Below are 23,143 nucleotides of genomic sequence, written 5' to 3'. Positions count from 1 at the left end.
TTTTCAAACAGTATTTTATGCCCAGGATGGTTTGTGGCATGTTTGCTACTGCTGATTTTTCTGGCTGGCCCAGTCTGCAGTGCCTCTCATGTTCCTATACACATGCAAATCACTCCTGCATTCCCAGTCTCACACAGTATATATACACCCAATTTTCCCAGGCAAAGCATTCTCTGAAGATGCCTGCCACAGATGCTGGCTAAACATCAGAAAGAAACTCTTCTAGAACATGGCCGCATAGCCCAAAAAACCCACAAAAAACTATGGATGCTGGCCATGAAAGCCTTCGACTTTACACATGGATGCAAAGCTGAGAGACATCATCGTGGCCCATGATGTCTTTTCTCAGCTTTACATCCATGAAGACATAGCCGATCTATTTTATTTATGCGTTATGAAATAAACACACAACCCAAAGCATAATGGCTTGCAACCTGTTGGGAAGTTACATTATCATAAACATAATGTACGATTGCATAGGAATTAATAGCACCATTGTACAATGTTCATACAGTGTACAATGTACAAGCAGAGAAGTAGTTATGCCATCGGGACATCAGCACAAGCGGTGCGGCCATTGCACAACAGTCACATTGTGCTAAAGGTCCCATTGTACGTACTATGGCTCCCATAACACAGCAGTTGCCCATGTTGCCTAATGGGACACTGCCTTGTGTCCAATGTACATTGTTGTAACTCACTAGAAGGGATGAATACCATGTCAGAGACAGCTACATCATTGTAAAATTATGCATTGCTGCTTCTGATGCAGTATCTAAGCTATAAATGGTTCTGAATGGTGCCATCCTAGCTGGCTATTGTAGGTGCGCATCCGTCCCCAGAAGCAGGTCAAGACGAGAAGTTCAGACCATAAATAATTAATAAAATGTGAGTATGTGACCATCCATCACAGAGCAAGAATGCTCCACAAGCCTACAACCCATAGCAGCCTGGAGAATATCTTGTCAGAACTTATCTAAGCCTGCCTAGTATTTTCCTTTCTCTTTTGCTAGGGAAAATAATAATAATAAAGCCTCAACTTCATACGTTACTGAAATGGGACCTGAAAGAAATCCAGGGACACACCTGTTTTGGGTGGCTCAGTGCGTCATCTCTGGGTTTGCATTTGTGGGAGGAAATCTCCACTTGAGACCTTGTCCACAGATGTCACCATTATTAAGGGAAAGGAAACCCAAGCAGCATCAGGCCAAGGCTCTAAGGGTGTCTGCATATAGAACATTGGTTATGCATATAAAGTTAGAAGCAACCTATAGTCCAGAAGGACATTGATCCATGAAGGCAGCACGGTATTGATCCACAGAGTAATACATCATGGCTTTCTTTGTGGAGCATTGAAGCAATCCATGATGGCCATCACCAGTAACTCTTGGGCAGGGAGCAAGCCTTCAGAGAAGCCTCCTCTGAACTGAGATTCCAATAGCAAGGGACAATGTCAGAAGAACCCAGCTGAGAGATGCACTGGACGCCAATGCTAGAGAGAGAAGAAAAAGACAAACTGATGGCCTATGGGACTTCCCTTTAAGACCCTTGGATTTAAGTCCCCTAAAGTACCCAATTTATACAAGTTCAAATTCAGGGATATTGGGCATACTGGCTATGTTCCTATGGGGCAGAACAAGCAGTTGGGAACTTTCCGGCCCACTCCATGGACCAGTCAATGGTTCTCTTGGTTGGAATGCTGGAGATGTGCCTGGGTACATATACTTACCATGTATAGGTTTCACGGTGATATAACCATTGGGTACTGGGCGCAGTGGTGGCCTTGTTTTCAGAGGCACTTTGGTGCTGGCTCTCCTTGTGGTCGTAGCAGCCTTAGTTGTGGCTTGAGAAGCAGTTGTGGTGTTGTCTTTCATCTTTGAGGTGGTACCAAGGGATGCTAGGGTGACGGCGTCTGGCATGGGCCCAGGGGGTGCTGGAGGCCTTTTAGAAGAGGTCACAGTCATGTTTGGCATGGCAGAGGTGGAGGGACTGGTTGCGTTGGTGACAGTAGTCACATTGGCATCTCCAACAGTCGGAGGAAGACTCGTTCGGTTGGTTGCAACGGTGGTGTTGGAGGATGCTGTGGTTTCAACAGAAGTGCTCCCATTAATGTCTGTTCCAGGAGGCAGGACAGGGATGCCACCAAGGGTATCATTTGAACTGATGGTGAGGGGGGCCTCCGTGGTGAAGTCAACCGTGGAAGGTGCAAGGGCTGTGATGCTGGCTGTGGTGGTGTTGAAATCTATTCCGCTTTCCTCAGATGCGGTTGTTTCGGCATCTGTGGCAGTGACCGGGATTGGTGCTCCTCCAGAGGTATCGTTTGAAGTCCCTGTGACGGTGAAAGAAGTCGCTGTGATTTCAGTGGGAAATGCAACAGTGGAGTCCATAGTAATGTCAGCAATAGTCGTGCCGTTGGAATCCGCTACAGGTTGGCTAGTAGTAGTTGTGTTGGTAACATCTCCTGAAGTGGGAAGGGCTGGTGTCACACTGTGGGTATCATTTGATGTGGCTGTGATGACAGAGGAAACAGTCGCGTTTTCGGTGGGGAAATCAACTTTGGGAATTGCGTCAATGGCAGGAACCGTCTTAGTTGTAGGGACAACAGAGGAAGACATTTCCTCTGCCGCAGTGGTGATTTCGGAGAAGGGAGTTGCATCCGTTGGGATCCCTGGGGTCAGCTGTGTTGTACTAAGGATGGCTAACGTTGTGATGGGGATCCCAGTAGTTGGAGCATCGCTGGGCAAGGTTGCAATGGAGGCATTCATCGCTGTGGGGGACAGAGATGTCATCCCTCCTCTCAGACCAATCCCAAGAGTGTCCAGATCAGATTGAAACTGCCTCTTGATCCACATGGCTACCGTTGGATCGTTCTCAGCTCCTTTCAAGTCAGGCAGATTTACACCAAGCAAACCTTTCACATCCTGGACGCTCAGTTTCTGCAATACATTTGGAACACCTTTGCTCATTCAGACCCTGAATTTTAAACATGATTCTCCCCCCCCAAAAAAAAAAACCCCAACAACAACCCTTTGCTACATCCCAGCCTTGCCTCACTTTAAAACATAGGTCCGATCTATTCTACATACTTGGGGCGATTTTATACAGGCTGAGTCTCCTGTTTCCGAAATGCTTGGGCCACGAAATGTTTTGGATTTCAGAGTTTTTCGGATTTGGGAATATTTTCAGATATCTCAGAGAAATGGGACCCAAGTCTAAATGTTTCATATGCTCCTTACACACATAGCCTGAAGGTAATTTAATACACAATGTTTTTAATAATGTTGTGCATGAGACAAAGTTTGTGTACATTGAACCCTCATAAAAGCAAAGGTGTCACTGCCTCAGCCATCCATGTGGATAATGTTAGACTATTTTGGAATTTCAGATAAGGGAGACTCAACCTGTAACACTGATCTTTATTATGCTTTATGTCTTTCCAAAACACTCTGCAAACATTCTGTATTAGACTTCCATAGCTTCTTCCATTATTGTAGTTGAATAATAACACTGAGAATTGTTAGCAATCCCTAACTCCATTTAATAGAATTATTTTTCTTAGGGTTCCCTGAAAAGTGGAAATGACTATGAAAGCAGTTGAGGTCTACAGTGTTGAGACATTGCAAGTGACGGCTTCCATGTCAGAAGGATATTGAATTGCCTCGGGGCCTTAATATGAATTTTAATGGAGTTGTCCAAAGTCCTGGAGCTCAGGACTTTGGACAACTCCAATGCTCAGAACCTTGGATATTTCCTTTAACGCTGACACTACAACCTGAATTTACTTCCGCAGGTGACATACACGAAGGTGACATCTTTACAGATTTTGATGGACACCTAAGCCATGAACAGACAAAACAGAGCATCAGGACATAACATAACCTTTCCGAGGATGCTTTCATAAACCATCGGAACTAACCTGAAGCTCTTCTGGATTTAAATGAACGAATGTATTGATATCCATATCCACCTGAGACCTAGCCAATTCTTTCAGGTCCTCAGCATTTGCACCACCTTTAAAAAGAAAAGAAGGAGACAGGAAAACAGCTATGAGAAGGAGATAAACATCATCTAAACAGTTGAATGTTTCTTCAGTGAGGTGTCTCAAGCTGCATCTGCACTGCATTTAATGCAGTTTGACACTGATTTATCTGCCATGGCTCCAGGCTACTGGGATGTGTAGTTTGGTGAGATATTTCGACTTCTCTGCCGGAGAGCTATGGCAAACAGAAAACTACAAATCTCAGGATTCCATAAGATAGAGCAATGCCAGTTAAAGCATTATCGACCTGCATTAATTCTGCAGATAATGCAGATGCAGCCGTTGTGAATTCAGGAATGAAAGGCGATTAAACTGCCCACCTAGATATGGCTGAATTAAGGGATAATAAGCACTCGTTCCTTCTTGGCTGGCGAAAGCGGTCCATGCTTTTCCATAAAGAAGATTCTTCTTGCTTTGGGAACAAGTGGAAATATCTAACTTCTCAGCATGCCTAAAGGGAAAAGAAAATGCAAGAGATGAGACTCTCTGGAAGTCATGGAGGCTGGCATCAAATGACTGGTCAAAGTAATGTCAAACCTGGGTATTTTAAAATAAATTGCTACTTAATGCTCCTTCTCCAAGTCTAAAGGTTCATGATTTGAAATTTCTCCAGTACATACTATCCTGATATCCAGATTGCATTGAATGTGAGTGTGTGTTCTTTCAAAGTATGAAGTTGTTATTAATATATATATATATATATATATATATATATATATTGATATCCTGTCATTTCCCCAAACTGGGACTCAGGCTTACAATAGTTAAAAAATCAGTACAATTAAAAATATCCAAAAGTGATACATTAAAATGGAAGCTACAAATACATTTACATTCATCAATATTCTAACAATTTTTCTTGCCTACCAGCAGAGAATACCTTTTTTAAATAAGGGGGGGATCCTTTATTAAAGCATTGGGGTGGTCAAAAAGGCAATTGGTTTGGGATTGCAAAAGATATATACTTGAGGGTTATTTTTATGTTTTGGTTTCCAGCAACTTGCAAAGGGCATTAAAACAGAGGTGAGCATCGTGCTTTTCGCTGATTTGTGTCCAAAGGAGTGTCCAAAAGCCAGGACTGGATGTCCATTCAGATACAGAATTAGTATTTCTAAAATGCCTGATCTAGAGCAGTGTGGACAAAAAGAGAGAGTGAATTGCCTCTTTTGGAAACCATCAAGTGGTTCATTTGGGGTTCCCATATCTCAGGGTCTGAATGTCAGGCCTTGGACCTTTCTTCCGCTGTTTGGGGAGACGGGGAGGAATCTTTGGGTGACAGCATTACCTTGAAAGTGGGCTTGTAGGGGCCACATTTTTGCTTTAAACAGCGGCCCATCTGCACTACTGCGTCTCATGGAGTCCCATACATCCTTACTGCATGAGGTCTGCATTCATATGCTCTGGTTATGAGCCAGTTAGAGCATCATGCACCATTGAGCAATACCAGGATGCGGTCCCTGCCGTGCCAGATCCTCCGAACACTGTCACCAATCAGTAGCCAGACATGAAACCTTACCTGATGGAGTCTGGGTTGATTTGCTTCAGCTGCTCTTCATCCAAATAGCAGAGGTATTTGCCTCCCAACAGATCAAGTAATGGACTGGTGAGGGTGCCTCCCGATTCCATGTATCTTGCAACCAGTTGCCTGAGCTTTAAGAAAGGCAGTTGGGTTTATATTTATTTTTACACACAGGGCCATTTCCAGATGGTCCAATTAGCATCTCCTGTAGGCCAGCCTTCTTGCAACAAGCAACATCATATTTGCTCCAGCACCCAGTGCAACTAGTGCCAACCATCCACAGACTAACCAGGGCTGACCCTGTGTAGCTTCCAAGACCAGATAGGATCTGGTGGCTTCAAGGTATTTCATCCCTAGTGGTCCCCAGCACATTGAAAAACAAATGAATTGCCAGTCTCCCCACATCAAATATCTTGGAAAGCACTAGTCTAAAGGACATGTGTTTGTTCTGAGTTAGCCAACATATATACCATATTGCCCTGTTAGGAAAAGAAACACTCAATGTACTTAAAGCAATGGACCTGGAAGAAGCACACTGACCAATCCTCCTGTTTTTCCAAATGGACAGACCGTTTATGAAGGGGGTAGTAAAGGGAATGGGTCTGTGGTGCCCCAGGTAGGTGTTTGGGGACTGGGGGAAGATGCATTTTGAGTCATGACGGATGGGATACCTTACCTGAGCTTCCTCCCAAACCCCATTATCCGGACTCAGGAGAGCAGCAAGGGTGTCACTGGAGGTCACTTTCCATTTTCTAATCTCCTCTGCGCTGTACTGATGGGAAAGGAAGCCCAAGAGCTTCAGCTGATCCTCTGGGATCCCATCAGGATAGATCTAGAATGTCCAAACAGGCAAAGGAGGGTTATAAGTAAAGGTTTAACAGGAAAGAATGAACGACCTTGTTCTCTAGAAACAAAACCTTCTTGGAAATGCTCTACGGATGTCACATCATCTTACCACAAATGCACTGTCCTCGGTGAAAGGGCCTTTTCACACTGCACAATTACAACGCTTTGATTCCACTTTAACTACCATGGTTCCATCCTGTGCAATCCTGGGATTTGCAGTTTAGGGATTTCTCCGCCAGTGAGGTCCAGGGACTCACCAAACTACAGACTGCAAGATCCCATAGGATGCAGCCATGGCTGTTAAAGTGGAATCATAATGTTATAATCATGAAATTTCGAAGGGTCCCCAAACCTACCCAAGGCAGGTCTACACTAGCCAGGATACTCCAGGATACTGCTGGAGTATTGTAGCCCCAAGGCTGCCCCAAAATTTCCCCCGTTACCTGGGCACTCTGGAACAATGCCAGATTGCTGTCTACATGCTCATCCTGCTATGCCATCTGTTGCCACTGGCACATGTTGCTCCCTTTGAGGGCAAAAATGCACAAGGCGGCATTGCAGGACATGTGTGTGAACAGGTACCTGGGCATCACTCCTGAGCGCTCCAGATTTTTCTGGAAGATCGAAAGCAAAGTGTGATGTTTTGTTTTAATGTGCTTTAAGCCAGGGATGGCCTGGATTTGATGTGGTACTGGCCTTCCCTCATGAAGACAGTCTGCTGTTGAATTGGGGCTCTGGACCTGCATCGTGTGGACAGGGCAACATAAAGGTGGGGGGAAACTGGTGTAAATGGCCCATGTAGACATGCCCTCAGGTACCTCATCTAGCCTCCTTTTCATCACAGCCAAGTAGTCGTTCGGGAGCGGCTGCTCCAGCAAAGTGGCCAAGTTGGCTTTGAGAACCTCATTACTCAGACACGCATCAAACTGCTGGGCGCTGTCATATTGGATTATGAAAAGTGGGTCTTCCAAGGTGCTGGCTGTGATAGGACCAGACTTGCAATCTGGTGGCAGAACCCAGAGACAAAAGAAAGAGCCATCAGACACAAATCAACTGGAAAATTATGAGTAGCCACCACCATAATCACTGGGTCATCCTGGTCCCCCTCAGACCCAGAAAACCCTTCTAGTTACAAGGACAACCAAGCCTTGCTACAGCTAGGAACGTCTTCGTATAATAAATAGGAAAGCATAAAAAGGAAGTCCTTCACCATGAACACAAGTAGGCTTTTTTTTCTGTTGATCTCACAAGCGGTCTCTGTGCATTTCTATTAAGCGCACGGTACAATCGGCCCTCCAGATCTGTGAGCTCCAGATCCATGAATTTCACCAACTGCATATCAATCAACCCATATTATTAAATGGTGGCGATGTGGACACAAACATGCTGAACCATCTTATTGCACAACCTGGTAAAAGTGATAGCATGTACTATCCTAAGCAGACACCTTCCATCACTTGGAGGAGTCCTCCTTCTAAAAATGTGCTAAGCACATCGCTAAGTTTGATCCACTGTCACGCTCCTGGAAATTATTAGAAATAAAAATGACAGATCGGTATAATAAACCCAATCCCGTTTTACCTTCTGTTGCCCGTTTAGACCGGGGAGGTGAAGCAGGTTTTGGAGCAATTGCTTTCAAGAAGAGCATTGTTTTCGTCTTCTGCTCAGGACTTTGACTATCAAAAGTATCGGCCACATTCCTGAAGAAGATGACTCTCTCTTGCTGAGGAAAAGGATATTAATCTGAATTTGTGCAATACAAGAGAGTAAGATGGTCATGCGCAAGACAGTCTCTTCTGCTCTACTTACCTTGTTAATGGGATCCCAGATAGTGCGGTTTATGTAGAAAGCCAAGGGCCCAAGGTCTTCAAGACTTCCATCATTCCAGGACGCAGGAGCCCTGTATCACACAGAAACATGTGCATGGTTTGTGTTACCAAATATTATTAGAATAATAGAATCATAGAATCATAGAGTTGGAAGAGACCGCAAGGGCCATCCAGTCCAATGCCCTGCCATGCAGGAAATCCAAATCAAAGCATCCCCGACAGATGGCCATCCAGCCTCCGTTTGAAGACCTCCAAGGAGGGAGACTCCACTACACTTCAAGGAAGGAGTGTATTCCACTGTCAAACAGTCCTTACTGTCAGGAAGTTCCTCCTAATGTTGAGCTGGAATCTCTTTTCCTGGAGCTTGCATCCATTGCTCCATTGGGTCCTAGTCTCTGGAGCAGCAGAAAACAAGCTTGCTCCCTCCTCAATATGACATCCTTTCAAATATTTAAACAGGGCTATCATATCACCTCTTAACTTTCTCTTCTCCAGGCTAAACATACCCAGCTCCTTAAGGCGTTCCTCATAGGGCATGGTTTCCAGACCTTTCACCATTTTAGTCACCCTCCTTTGGACACGCTCCAGTTTCTTAATGTCCTTTTTGAACTGTGGTGCCCAGAACTGGACACAATATTCCAGGTGGGGCCTGACCAGAGTGTATAGACCAAAGTGGAAAGTTATGTAGGAATTAAGTACATTGCTCTAAGTCCCAATTGCTCCTCTCAGTTTGGGTGGATCCACTGAATCCATTGCTGAACAGTAGTACAATCCTTACATAAATCCAGTTCAGTCATTCAAATCATTTTATTTAGGCCAGAAATGGGAATGATAAGGCTCTCCAGATATTGTTGGGCTTCAGCGCCCAGCATTCCTCACCATTACCTATGTTGTCTGTGGCTGCTGGGAGTTACAGTCCAACCACATCCAGAAGGCTGCCCAATTCCTGTTCCTGTTTTAGGCCTTAGTGACGTTTTAAGCTCAGATGTTTAAAATAATTTTGAAATTTCACTTTTGAAATATAGTTTGATGGACTTTTTGAAAACATCCCCCATAAATACAGTTCGAGAATAATATCAAGAATTAATGTGCTAGGTTTTATGCACTGCATTCCTCCTAGTAGTCCAAAACCAGTAACCATAATTTGAGTTGCAGCCACACTGCAGAATTAATTCAGTTTGACACCACTTTAACTGCTATGGCTCAATGCTATGGCATTCTGGGATGTAGCATTTGTGAGACATTTAGCCTTCTCTGTCAGAGAGCTCTCAGGCCACAACAAACCACAAATCCCTGGATGCCATCACAATGAGCCATGGCAGTTAAAGTGGCGTCAAACTGGATTATTTCTGCAGTGCGGAAGCAGCAGTAGATGATGCCACCTTGCTTGGTTGTGTTCTCAGATATTCCTAAACCCTCAGGAATGTCACTCACCCATACGAAGTCTTCCCGCTGCTCAGGAGCACATTGAAGGCAGCTCTCTGGGAAGCTGTGAGATCAGGACACAGCTTCAGGTTCTCCAGAATCCCAGGGTCAGAGTCTTGGATGGTGGCTGCCTCCATGTCGCACACAAACCCTCCGAGTTGTTGCAGCTGCTCCTTGCTGAGCGAGGTGTCTTCCACTCCCTTGCAAAACAGACAATGGGTTTAATATTTAGAGGATAGCAATGGCAGAATGAGATAGCAATGGTGGAAAGCTACCTGTTGGAAAGCTACCTGTTGACGTTAACACCAGTGTGAACATTAACAACCAACTTGTTCAGAAATGGGTGAATCTTCCTTGACCTCAACTATAGGGAAGAGAATTATAGATATCTAGCAACTCCTCTTCTTTCTCCTCCTTCTCCTCGCTGTCCTTGCTCCCTCTCTTGATTTTAGTTGAGCTACTTCCAGACTCTTCTAATTAAAATTTAATATCTATTTCTGTCGATATAAAGCCCTTATTGTTTGTAGGTCTGTCTACTATGTGCTGTCCAAGAAAAGCATCTTTCGATTAAGGCAGAAGATTGATCTCCGAGTCCACTCTGGATTTTAGTTGGAATTTTGAAAGCATAGGTTGCTGAAGTTTATTCCCTAAATAGGTCCAGCACTTTGCGTATCTCCTTTAAAGTCTGGACTACAACCCAGTGTGGATGCATTGCCCCCTTGACACAGAAGACCTTATGGAGATATCTGTTTCTTGCAGATAGAAAGCAGCTTTCCTGAGGGCCAAGGTAATCTTTTCAAGCTGTTTTCTAGTGCTGTAGCTTTCTGTCTCTACAGAGCTGTCACTATTCCCCAAATCACACTTTCTGCCCAATTTTCTGTCTTCTGTTTCCTCCATCATTGGTACCATTCCTGCATCTCAGAAACAAGGCATAGGAGATGACTTGCTCAGCATCCCACAAACACAAAGAGGCTTTTCCTCAGCAACTCTCCAAAGGAAACGTTGATTTTTATTCCATGACCATTAAGTTTTGACTGTAATGTAACACACCCAGTCTCTTATCCCAACCTTTCAGTGCAAGAATATTACTTACAAAGCAACTCAATGCGTTCTCCAAAAGTCTGGTCCTCTGTGTCGATCCATTAGCCAACAAGCTGAGGTCTCCTTGGGAAGCCAGAGTGTAAAACACTTCGCAGTTTGCACTGTCTACTTCATCAAGGCTGGAAAACAACATGTTCTTTGTCATTTAAAAATAGCAAGGATTGCTAATGATGCATTTCAGTGGTTTCATCTGGGAACTGTATGTAAGAACCATAATGGTCTTTTGTTGTTACCTGATCCAGGTTTGTTCTGTAGAAGACTGTTTTATGACTCCCTTTTCAGCATTTTTCTCTGCCTGTTACATATCTAGTTAGCTTGTTGGCTATCCATCTATTTGCGTTCCCATTCCTGTCTTTCAACCACTGTACTCAATAAGGTTGAATGGTACTTAGATTCAACAGACTTTTCATGACCATGCATGTGTCAATGGCTCTTAGAGCCTTATCACAGAGGTTTTTGCAGCTTTTTGCAGCTCAGATCCGACGTGACTGCGAGTCCAACGGTGCAAATTTACGTTATAACGTGAATGTGTTATCAGACGCGATTCCGTTCTATGGGGCTCCTTCCGTGGCACTTCCGCAGTGATTCCAAAGTGACCCCTCATTTTGATGAATTCGGAAAAAAGTGAATTCACATAAATCGCTTCCAAGCTCCCTTCGATTTCTCTCCAAATTGGTCTGGTGTGGAATGCCACTTTTCTTCTGCTCTGGGACACCACCGCAAACCCCCCGGTTTCAAATTTCCCATGATGCAGCATTGCCATTTTCCCCATTTCCTTTCGGTGGTCCTTTCGCTTTCAGGGCAACTTTCAGGGCAACTCGTTTTTTGGGAATATATATGTGTGTGTGTGTGTGTGTGTGTGCATGTGCGTGAATATGAATATACAGATATGTATGTATATCTATCTACCTATGTGTGTGTTGAAATTGCTGAAATGGAAGGGAAAATAAAAAAGGGGGATGAAGAAGACACAGAAATATTCACAAGGCAAATATTCACGCAATCACGCAATTGCGCGAAACAGGGAACAAGAACTTGCACCCCTTTTCACTCCAGAGCCGTACACGGTCTCGATGCATTCAGACCCCCACTGAGCATGCACAAGGGTGCCAATTTGAATCATTGAATCCACATGGTATGCACCGGTGTGGTAATACAATGTGCACTCACTCCGCTTTGCATGACTCCGCATCACGTGACTTGCCTTGGATTTGATTCCCCCTCGATTTGGAAGGGCAACGGAAGGGCAACCAGGTGTAATAAAACATGTGCGTTATAACATGAATTCGCATAGCTGAACCAGGAGTCACCCCGGATCTGAGCTGCAAAAACCTCCATGTGATAAACACCTTAGATTATGGATGCTGAGAACATTTTTGTTCCTGGTACTTTTATTCCATTTCCATTCCTCCACATCCTCCTCTCTGTGCATAAATATCTAATATGGTGACGTGGGCTAGAGTCCACAAAAGCTGATGCCACACAAAACTTGTTAGTCTTTCAGGTGCCACAAGACACTTTGGTGTGCTTCCCACAACAGACGAGTACAGTCCTTCCTCTATCTGTTTTTTATTCCTTCCAGAAGAGAATTTTTTAAGAGCTACTCACGGGAAGAAAAGAAGCACATCGGGTGGGTAACTGGAGACGTTTGTTGTCAGGTTGTTTCTAGCAAGGAGCTTGGCCATGCAGGAGAGCTGATGGGATGAGAATAGCAAATGCCAGTGTTACTGCCTCCCCATAAACAAAAAGTTGGGTTGTCTGTGTCTGTTCATCACGAAATTGCTGCAGAACTTGTGTCTCCAAGGCCCCTCACCTGTCCTTCACTCAGGTTAGCATTTTTAATTTTCACTTCTTGCACCAGGGAGGAGAGCTGCCCAGCCGACAGTTTGCTGACTGCGTTGCACTGGAAGCCTTGCAAGATGAATGCAGAAAGCCTGGAAGAGAAGTGTGTCCATCTTTCATGTCTAGCAGGACAATGGAGTCAGATTTAATTATTCCCTTTGCAAAAGGAGCAAATGGCTTGATATTGCTGGACTGCAACTCCCATTAGCCCTACCCAACATACCCAATGGTGAGACCTCCTGGACATTAAGGTTCAACTACCTGTGGAGTATTGTACAATCCTCACCTGAGCCATAGACCAGAGATAGGCAACTGGGGGAGGCTGAGTGTAATAGCCTTCCTAGGAGATCTTGGAGGGTTGAACCCTCACCATGCCCCCAACACCAAAAACTAAATAGAAATTGCCCCCAAATGGTGATGGTGGTCAGAGGACGTTTTCCACATGTTTTAGGTCTCCAGGCCATTTTAGGTCCAGGAGTTGTCATAGTGTGCCTTCAAGTCATTTCCAGCTTATGGCATCCCTAAGGCTAACCTATCATGGGATTTTCTTGGCATGTTTCTTCAGAGGAGGGTTGCCTTTGACTTCCCCTGAGGCTGAGAGAGCGTGACTTACCCAGGTTCACCCAGAAGGTTTCCATGGCCAAACGGGGAATCAAACCCCGATCTCCAGAGTCCTGATCCTATTCTCCAACCACTAAGCCATGCTGTCTCCATCCCTCTTTAGAGACCCCAAACTTACTCAGTGTAATTGTCAGTCCTGGAAAACACCTCTCTGAAAAGGACAGCTGCCTAGGAAAAAAGGAGGAGGAGAGTCTTATTGGATGCAGAACAGGAGCAAGACCAAAGCCATGGATGGGACATTCTGGCCAAGTTGTCTCCAGGAGGAACCCATGGAGGTCTATGAGCAAAGCCAAAGCCCTTACCTGCTGTGGGGACCACTGTTTCTCGTTGATTTTGTGGAGATCTGGAACCTCTCCTCGAAATACCAGTAGTGAGTTGGGAACCTGGTCAACCAGTTCATCTGGGATGTTATTCAGGATGTCACTCAACGAAGAGGAGTTGGAGAGAATCTGCAAGGATGCGGTAAAGGACACACAACCCAAATATTATTTCTCTTATCACTTATGCCAAAAAAAGCTGAAACATATCCCCCCTTTACCTACAGTTTTATGGTAGCAAGGAATTTGGTAAAAGTTGTGGGGCTGAGGAACCCAAGATGCTCAGCTAGAAGGTTCCATTATTATTATTATTATTATTATCATCATCATCATCATCATCATCATCATTATTAAACTTTATTTTTATAGCACTGTAAATTTACACAGTGCTGTACACACAATCAATGAAAATAGATAAAACAAACCTGCCGATGGCGTACATTCCACAAAAATAATTAAATATAATACATGTTAAAAGTCAAGCCATAAAATGTAGCAGACAACAAATTAAAATAACAGAGAGTGTGATTGCCTATTTTAATACTACTTCAAGGAGCACCTTTTGGGGGGTGTCCAAACTTGGCCAGGTCTCTTGCCACCATTATCCCGGGTGCCGCCCCAAAAGCCCAAAGCTTTTACCTTGCTAACAAAAGCTTTCCTCAGATGCTCCGGACCATGGCTTAAAGCGCTCACGAAATTGGCATTCTTGGCCAGCTCTGTGGCCAGATCTGCAGAAATGCTGTCAAAGCTGGTGCTGGGCAAGCCTTGTGCCAAGGCGCCAAGGCTCTCAAACTTCTCGGCTGTATCCAGCTGTAGTCAAAGCAAGGAAGCAGAAAGTGAGTCTCATCACTCTCTCTCCCGTAGCATCAGTTCCAGGTTTTGGGGGCAGTGGGGAAAATCCTTGAGCTACATATTCCTTCCCTCTGTGCCCCCAACAATAGTGCCAGTCTACTGTGATTTCTCCTTTCCTTTCAAGGTATTAACCACAATATCCAGTTACACTCACACTGGCACCCCAACCACTTTGGGTATACACCTGGGGTCCTTTCGCACCACCCAGTTATTAGCACTATGGTCCCACTTTAACTGCTGTGGCTCTATCCTTTGGAGGACATGGACTTCAACCAGCCAGGACTTGACTGGCAACTGTCACCCAAAGGACATTTTCATCATGCGCACAGTTAAAGCAAGTGTGTCTGTTGCACCCATTCGTGGAGATGTCTGTGTACTGTTAGAACCTGGAAGCTGGACAATGCCAGGTTTTGGCCTTATGACCCAGCATAGTGATTCTTGCATTCTTAGACAAAGCTCTTTCCAAAAGCAAGCAACCAAGGGATGGGCGTCTGATGCTTACCGTGAAGTTGTTGCGCAGGATCTCACTGACCAGCATCTGGGATTGCCCCCGGTTCCAGCTGGTGACCTGTCCAAGAGATTCCAAGACCTTGGGATCCCTTAGGACTTCGGTGGTCAGATTTGAGATCTGGTCAGTGGTGAGCCCCATGGCCTGTTGCCCCAAAGCCACCAGCGTCTGGCGATCAAATGTCTTGACTTGGGCCACAAGCATTGTAGCAAGCTGGTCGAAGGGAGAGGGAGAAAGAGAGTGAAAATGTTAAGGGAGGGAATGTCTAGAATCCAAACAACATTTGGGGCAATGTCCATCTAAGTCATTGTTTTGGCTTTTTGGCTTTTTTGGCTAAGTTTTGGCTTTTTCAGCCTAGGTTTTCTTATATAGTTGTCCAACAGCTATGTGATTTCTATTGAACAGTTGAATAGAAATTTTGTAACCTCTCTGAAATTATTTACGAATTTTGTGCAACATGCTACCAGGATTCTATACTTTCCATACATTTCCAGGTATATGACCCAGAATTAACAGTTTCATTCCCCAAACTGCACTTTCTGGATCTATTCTATCACAATTTCCACCAGCAACGCCCTGATGCCCTCCAGACAGGTTATACTATAACTCCCATCATCTGTCCATTGGAGGTCAAGAGAAGGCATGCCTATACTGAAAACTTGTATTAGTTTTATACTACTTTAGCTTTTATGATTTCCTCAGATATCCCTGGAAACCATTTGACTAATGTGCTGAGAAGTATCTGTTAGACATATCCGTCCTGCTTTCTCTCCAAAGAATTGCAGGAAGAATGGACTGTGAATTCAGTTTAAGTCTGTAATGTCGATAGGGCAGCAACATTGATCCTAGGGCTGTTACCAAACTGCAGAATTAATGCAGTTTGACACCACTTTAATTGTTATGGCTCCATCCAATGGAGTCTTGGGATTTGTAGTTTGTTGTGGCACCAGAGCTTCCTGACAATTAAAGCTAAATATCTCAGAATTGCATAGCACTGATCCATGGCAATTAAAGCAGTGTCAAAGTGCATTAACTTTGCAATGTATGTGTAGCCTAAGAGGTTAAACAGTACAGTATATGGAAATTTCTCTGTCCTGAATTTGCCAGGTCACTTGGGGATTCTGGGAAGGGTTGTCCCAGTGGTGGTTTCCATGCCAGTAGGGCAATATATCCAGGTGTTACTTTAAAGTTACACTTGAAAGGACTTAAAGCTTTAAAGCTGGCCCTGCAATGGCTTCACCCTCCCATTGATACAGGGATCACCCATTACCATTGGTGAGTCCATTCACTCTGACTACCTTTTCCAAGGTCTGGAATACCTGCCCAGTGCGCTAGATGTCCTTCAAGCTGGAAGTACCCCAGGAGTGTGCAATGCACAATCACAAAACCAATGGGGATTCTCACCTGGCGGTCGGATGAAGATGCTCTGGAAGAGTTGCAATGAAGATTGACCTGAGCAATAAGGCTCAAGGCTTCTTCAGGGGTGAGGCCAGGGATCAAGGTGGAGCGTTGTGCAAAGCAAAGGAGCTGGTCTGGAAGACTTAGAAGGAAGAGCATGGCATGTTAGGGCGCACTGTTTCCCCTCATTTGTTGTGTGTCTTCGAGTCATTTATAATGGGTTTCCTTGGCAAGATTTGTTCAGAGGTGGTTTGCTATTGCCTTCCTCTGAGGCTGAGAGAGCATGAATTGACCAGGGTCACCCAGTGGGTTTCATGGCCGACCTGGGAATCGAAACCTGGTCCTCAGAGTCATAGTCCAACCCTCAAACCACTACACCAGACCGGCTGTCATATCCCTGTTTCCTCTCATATCCTTCACATTTTGTGGTGTACTCTGATCAGATAACACACATAGCAAACCACAGTTTCATGAAGACTGAGATGCACCAATGCTTGAAAGTTTATGTTAGCCCTATGAAGACAAAATTTTATGGTTTTTCTTTCATTCTTGCAGCAGAGAATGAAGAATTTCAAAAAAAAATTGTATCCCTCTCTGTGAGAAGATCAAAGTTTTCTTGTGCATCTTTCAGAGAGTTTCCCCATTTTAGGACATTTCCCCTCAACAAATTTCATTTTTCATGAGAAACAATAATTCATACAAAACACTTTTGTGTAAAAACAGTATATCTTGCTCAAAATCCCAATGTTTTCTGTGCAAACCCCCCCCCACCCCCACCACCACCTTTTTGCTTGAAAAATACAATGCTTTTATTTAGGGTTAGGGAAGAGTGTTAACTCTGAGTGTGTATACCTGCATTTCTCCTAAATATTCACAGGTCCTAGGAGCAAATTTCATCTTTTCTCATCATTATTTCCTGAGGGAAGAGATTTCACACTCACCTGGAAAGGCTGAAATCAGAATCGACAGTAAGAAGAGCATCAGCGTACATCTCTGCCAAGTCGTCCCGAACCTGATATCTGTGCAAAAGCTCCAGGTTGTCACGGCTAAATGCGAGATCTTGGAACTGAGAAAAGACACGTAAGCATTTTCCACTATATGAATTACCATCTGGAGGAATTTGTATCTTAAAAATGGATGGCATAACTATTGATGTATCACATCCCTGTGATTCATTGAGAATTGCTAATCCCAACTGGGGCAGATCTACTGAATCAAGAGATGTTCCCTAACTACTGAGGTACCACATCCCTTGTGATTCGTTGCATTGGCTCTTGGTGCAACAAACTTGGGCATTGATTGGGGCGACAGTTTCTCAAGAAGACTACATTTCAGCAGAGGTACGTACTATGTTTGCACTGTTGTTTGTGAGCAACCTCATGTCCCTGGCGCTACTATAGCGGATGTAACTCCCGAAATACATGACCAGCCAGTCAGACGTCTGTGAGTCGCTGACATTGTAGCAGCGAGGCTTGGCATCGGTTGCTGCAACATAAATAAATGGGAATTCTTAAAAATGGAGCCAAATCACAGGCATGCCTTGTACAATGGACAAATTTCTAATCCTTCCAACCAACTGGTGCTCATAAAGCCTTTGGCCAAACTGCTGTGATGTAACCTAATATTCAGATAAAAATTCTTCCTCCTTCAATGAATTTTGTTTGGGGGGTCACTTTTCAACTTCTAGCAATGCAGAGAGCGACCCATTGAAAATCATCCACACCACAAACTCCTCTGTCTGCCGTGTTTCCATTCCCTTGGTCACTTTGTCTCCCTCTTTCCTTTGGATGCCTAAAGTGTGTTTCTAAATGCTCAGCTGAAGTTTTCAGTTAGCATTGGCCCTCTCTATCCATGGTTTCTTTATCCATGGATTCAAGCATCTACGGCTTGACAATATTGAAAAGATATACGAAAATTCCAAAAAGCAAATCGTGATTTTGCCATTTTATATAAGGGGCACCATTTTACTATGCCATTGTATTTAATGGGACTTGAACATCCTTGGATTTTGGTACCCACAGGGGGTACCCAAAGAGCCCACTGCACTTGCAAGTCTAGAAATTTGGGGACCGAAGGAAAAATCTCACTGGGAAGCAATTCTTATTTGGGGGAATGACGCCCTCAGTGCCCTCCATAGCTGCACCTTTAATTCATTTTTGTTGTTGTTGTGTTGCCTTCAAGTACAGTGGACCCTTGTTATACGCTGGGGTATGGTTCCAAGATCCCCCGTGTATAACAAGATCCGTGTATGCTCAAGTCCCATTAAATATAATGGCATAGCAAAAATAAAAAATGGAAAATCAAGGTTTGATATTTGAAATTTATACTTTTTTTGAACATTTTCAAACCGCGTATGCTTGAATCCGTGTATAAAAAATCCATGTATAAGAAGGGCTGACTGTAGTTCAAGTTGACTTAACGGTAACCCTAAGGCAGACCTATCACAGGGTTTTCTTGGCACGTTTTGGCCATTGCCATCCTCTGAGGCTGAGAGACTGTGACTTGCCCAGGTTTATATGGCCGAGACGGGATTCAAACTCGGGCTCAGCAGACATACAGCGTGTCTCTCTCTTGCTTCTATAACTTTTGCCTGGACACTCACCTGCCAGGTAAGCCTTGATGGAATAGTACATCTCCTCCTCCCTGCCTTGAAACACGGCAACGTCTTCATTCAGCTTGTTCACGCTGCAAAGCAAAACAATGCGGTGGCTTAGTTGAGCCATATCTTGGCAGAAATATTGGCCAAAAATAGGTGACACACAGAGAGACACTCTTTCTGTTATGTCCCCCTTGCGTCCCACATTAGCGTTATCAATAGGGCTTACATTTTATGGAACGTCACACAGCTAGCATTCAGGGTTTCGCTTGCATTCAGCATAGCTCCATTGAGGAACATGAAATAGTCAGCCAAGCGGCCACCAAGCCATTGGTCCACTTCAGTTCCATTGCTGCCACTGGAAACCACTGTGGGCCACACGCCAGCCAAGAGCGCCGCCTTGGTGCCATTTGGAAGGATGCTCTGCAGAAGAAAGGCCAAAAATAAAACCCTTCTGAAGCCCTTGGACCCCACTTTGATGGTCCTTGAAGCCCCACACAAAACCCCCAAACTCCCCACAAACATTTAAATCTTTTGTGGCATGATGTTTTGCCATCTTGGTCAAGGATTTTGGGTTCTGTCATCCCAAACTTCTGGAAGAACAAAGATTAGGAACCACTATTTTAGAGTATATGTCCCACAGACAGAAGACAACTATTGTAACATGTTGAAAACTGTTGAAACTATTCCGCATACAAAGCAAAATCATGATGAATGAAGCTTGCTAAAAAAACATGTGAGCTGTGGTTTTCTATGGCTGGCTCTTTTCTCTTTGCATTGGGTTTTTTGCAAGGGAGGAGCAGCAGTCCTCCGTCTGTTTTTGGTGTTTCTTACTGTCATGTTTTTCTGGTTAAAGCTGTCCATAAATAAGCCACTTTTCTCATAGGCTTGTAACAGAGCGGTCAAGAAAGGGTCATCATTGAGGAATCCTTCCCTGGCAAATAAGTCGGCCAAAGCATCTGGAGGAATTGTGTTCACGATCTGGAAAAGAAAAAAGGGGAAAGGGATATAAAAGTAGCATTAAAACTCAAGGGATTAGTGTACAGCGGGCCCCTGGTATCCTCTGGGGTTTGGTTCCAGGACCCTTCATGGAGACCAAAATCCATGGATGCTCAAGTCCCATTATACACAGTGGCATAGTAAAGTGGCATCCCTTATATAAGATGGTAAAATCAGGGTTTGCTTTTTGTCATTTATAGATATTTTAAAATATTTTCAAGCTGTGGATGTGTGAATTTTTGGAGGAAAAAAAGCCCATGGTACCTTGTGGAGCTCAGATGTGGGGATTAAGGTTTCCAGGTCTCTCAAAGTTAGAAGGTCCCCAAAGCTCTGAAGGCTCTCTTCCAAGAAAGTGGAAAAGCTGGCGTTTGAAGAGTAGCATCGGAGAGAGGAGTCTGAAGAACCCAAAGACAAGAAAGGGTTGGATGGATAGACTGATTAAAGATAAGAAGGTGAAATAAACATTCGGATCAATCAGATCTTCAACATTTCAGAAGTTTCGACACTACACTGTCAGAAAATTGTCAGGCATTTCAGCATCTGAAACTTCAGGGCAAAAATGCAATGGTTAGGCTTGACTTAATCCTTGATATGTGCCCAAAATTCAACAGAAAAAGAGAGGAGAGATTATTACTCCTGTATGTCTCCAGAAGTTAATCTTCTCATTTCAGATAATACTCATTTCAGATAACACTCTGGACCTCCCTGTGCTGTATTTTGTCTAGCCATGAAATTCATGGGGTCTCCATAAGGCATCTTGAAGGCACTTATACATTCCTGTATGGTACAAGGTTGGGTTGGATGGCCCTTATGGTTCCCTCCAACTTTAAGAGTCTATGGTTCTATGAGTCCATTATTCAATAATTTTTAAAAAGTAGCTATTACTCTGGCTGAATTCAAAGACATAGCAGTGTTAGTATGGAAAACCAGTATGCAAAGAGATCTTGTAGCACCTTTGAGACTAACTGAAAGATAGAAGTTGGTAGCATGACCTTTTGCAGACTTGAGCCTACTTCCTCAGATGCATGTTTGGAGTGGAGACAGACCTATATGTCAGTTGAGTGTGAGAATGTCAATTCAAATTCAAAATTTTGTAGGTATGGAGATGAGGTGACAAGTTCAGTTTTAACAATGGTTGTTGGGGGTCCAAGGCTGGAGGAAGGATGTTACCTAAAGCTAAGGAGAGTAGGCTATTGTTCTGGCTGCATTAAGTAGAAGAGTTTGCCAACGGAGCCCTTGCAAGTTGTAAACAGAGCTCTCCCTTACCATCCGAATCCAATCCTTTCAAGTAGGGAATCTGGAAAGAGTGCAAGATGTCCGTCTGAACAGAGAGACTCATCTTCGTAAACTCTGCATCTAGACCTTTAACACTGAGAAAGAGAAGCAATTTAGAGAAAGAGAGAGACAAAAGATGATTTCAATAGGTATGCAGACCAGTGACAAAGCAAAGTTAAGCCTCTTCCAGAAGCAAAAAATGTTCAACCATTCCTTCATTTGCATTGCTGCAATGCTAGAAATTTGGGGACTGAAAGAATATTTCATTTGGGGGGATGGAATTTATGATTGCAAGGCATTGGCCTCATTTTGCATCTCTGATGGCCTTCAAGACCTTGGCAGGTCACCTTCAAGGCCTGAAGACATCCTAGCTGAAGAATAGAGAGGTATTGAGTCCCCTATAATAATAAAACAAGGGCTGGAAAAACCCATAGTCCCATTTCCAGGGATGCCAATGCCGCGTACATTGCCTGGTACTGATCGCATTGCATGGTTTCATTGTGAAGACACTGGAGCATATCGGTGGAAATGGCAGAGATGAAAAGCCGAAGTCTCCTCTGGAACCAGGCAGTTACAAACTCTGTTTCGTTGAAACGGTCCTCATTTCTTAGCCTCTCGTCCCACAACGCTCTCAGTATGACCTCTTTCCAGTTGTGAGAGATCAGGGAAGAGTTCACAATCTGGAAAGAAAACAGAGGACACAGTGTTGTTGTTATTGTGTGCCTTCAAGCCATTTCCGATTTATGATAAGGCAAACCTATCCTGGGGTTTTCTTGGCCAACTTCTTTTTGGCCATGGCCATCCTCTGAGACTCAAGTTCATCCAGTGGGTTTCTATGACCAACCAGGAATTTGAAACCTGGTTTCCAGAGTTATAGACTAATGCTAAAACCACTGCACCATGCTATCTTCCATCAAAAATCTTTGTGATTATATAAATTCATGTATAAAACATCCTTGATATATAAAAATATATTTATGCATATGTAAATGCATGTCTAAAAATCAATTTTACTTATAAACAATGGAGGTAGAGTTTGTCTTTTTAAAAGGGTTTACTTCGGTATATGAGAAAAGATGAAAAATCTCTCTTACGTCTCTTAAATTTAAAAACACACACAAAAAGAACAAAATCCTAAACAAAAAAATAAAAATAAAGAGGGGGTGCAAATATATGGCATTTTGCATTTCATGTTTTCCTAAAACAGCATGAATTACTTCCTTGAATTATTATTATTATTATTATTATTATTATTATTATTATTATTATTACCTTCTTATTGAATTCCTCCAGCGCCGCCTCTAGCTCTTCCGCATCCACTTGGCTGACCAGGACTCTGGCGACATTGAGCGAAACGTTTGCCCTTTTTCTCAGAGAAAACTCTAAGGCCTGGACAATAAAAGTACGGTTTACCAGGCTCAGATTCTGCATCTGAAGAGAAAACGGTGTCAAAGAAAGCAATGGGTCATTTTAGCCATTTTCTTCCTGCTGTTTTCAAAAACCATGCCATTTGTGAAGTCTATTCGCAACTCAGGACTTATTCTGTGCAAAATTCACCAGTTATCTTTCTGGACACTTTTTGTGCAGGAAATAGCATTTTCTTTATTCCAGCAACAACAAAACAATACAACCATGCATAAATTTTGCAAAGAGCCCCAAACTGCAAAAATGGGATCCTCCTCTTGAGTTTCCTGATGCTTGAGAAACTCATAGTTCAACCATTCTCTGAGACTGAATTAATGCAGTTTGGCACTGCTTTAACTGTCATGGCTCCACTCTATGGAAGCCTGAGATTTGTAATTTGTTGTGGCACAAAATTGGACAAGCCTTTTGCCCATTGAATCCCAGTGGGCTGTGATGCTTTAAAACCACAACGCTCGACACCTTCCACAAATAAACATGGCCAGGGCCCCATTCAAAGTTGGTAGCCTAAATGTGCAGCTTCTCCAAATGATGCAACAACTCGCAAAACCTGC

The 23,143-nt window shown here is 43.7% G+C and overlaps 1 protein-coding gene across 1 annotated transcript; it reads right to left on the bottom strand.

Annotated features, from left to right (window-relative positions):
* Window positions 1-216: 216 nt before the first annotated feature.
* LOC149306213 (uncharacterized) lies at window positions 217-21,733 on the bottom strand. The gene is made up of 26 exons (XM_089540566.1): window positions 21,633-21,733; window positions 21,159-21,262; window positions 20,157-20,287; window positions 19,728-19,874; window positions 19,123-19,316; window positions 18,900-18,982; window positions 17,646-17,782; window positions 17,239-17,363; window positions 16,304-16,439; window positions 14,894-15,112; window positions 14,179-14,349; window positions 13,525-13,671; window positions 13,341-13,390; window positions 12,573-12,693; window positions 12,368-12,453; window positions 10,752-10,878; window positions 9,668-9,858; window positions 8,214-8,304; window positions 7,986-8,127; window positions 7,223-7,407; window positions 6,235-6,390; window positions 5,556-5,689; window positions 4,360-4,490; window positions 3,917-4,011; window positions 1,730-2,936; window positions 217-1,492 (listed from the first exon to the last, which is right to left on the bottom strand). Exons 1-26 carry the CDS (start codon window positions 21,683-21,685, stop codon window positions 1,407-1,409), a joined length of 4,449 nt encoding a protein of 1,482 aa, XP_089396692.1. The 5' UTR covers window positions 21,686-21,733; the 3' UTR covers window positions 217-1,406.
* Window positions 21,734-23,143: the final 1,410 nt, after the last annotated feature.

Source organism: Sceloporus occidentalis, unplaced genomic scaffold (assembly GCF_023333645.1).
Source record: "Sceloporus occidentalis isolate IW3139 unplaced genomic scaffold, rSceOcc1.0.p SCAF_10, whole genome shotgun sequence".
Classification (NCBI taxonomy): domain Eukaryota; kingdom Metazoa; phylum Chordata; class Lepidosauria; order Squamata; family Phrynosomatidae; genus Sceloporus; species Sceloporus occidentalis.
Note: the sequence above shows the minus strand (reverse complement) of the source record. Positions and strands in the feature narration are given on the sequence as shown.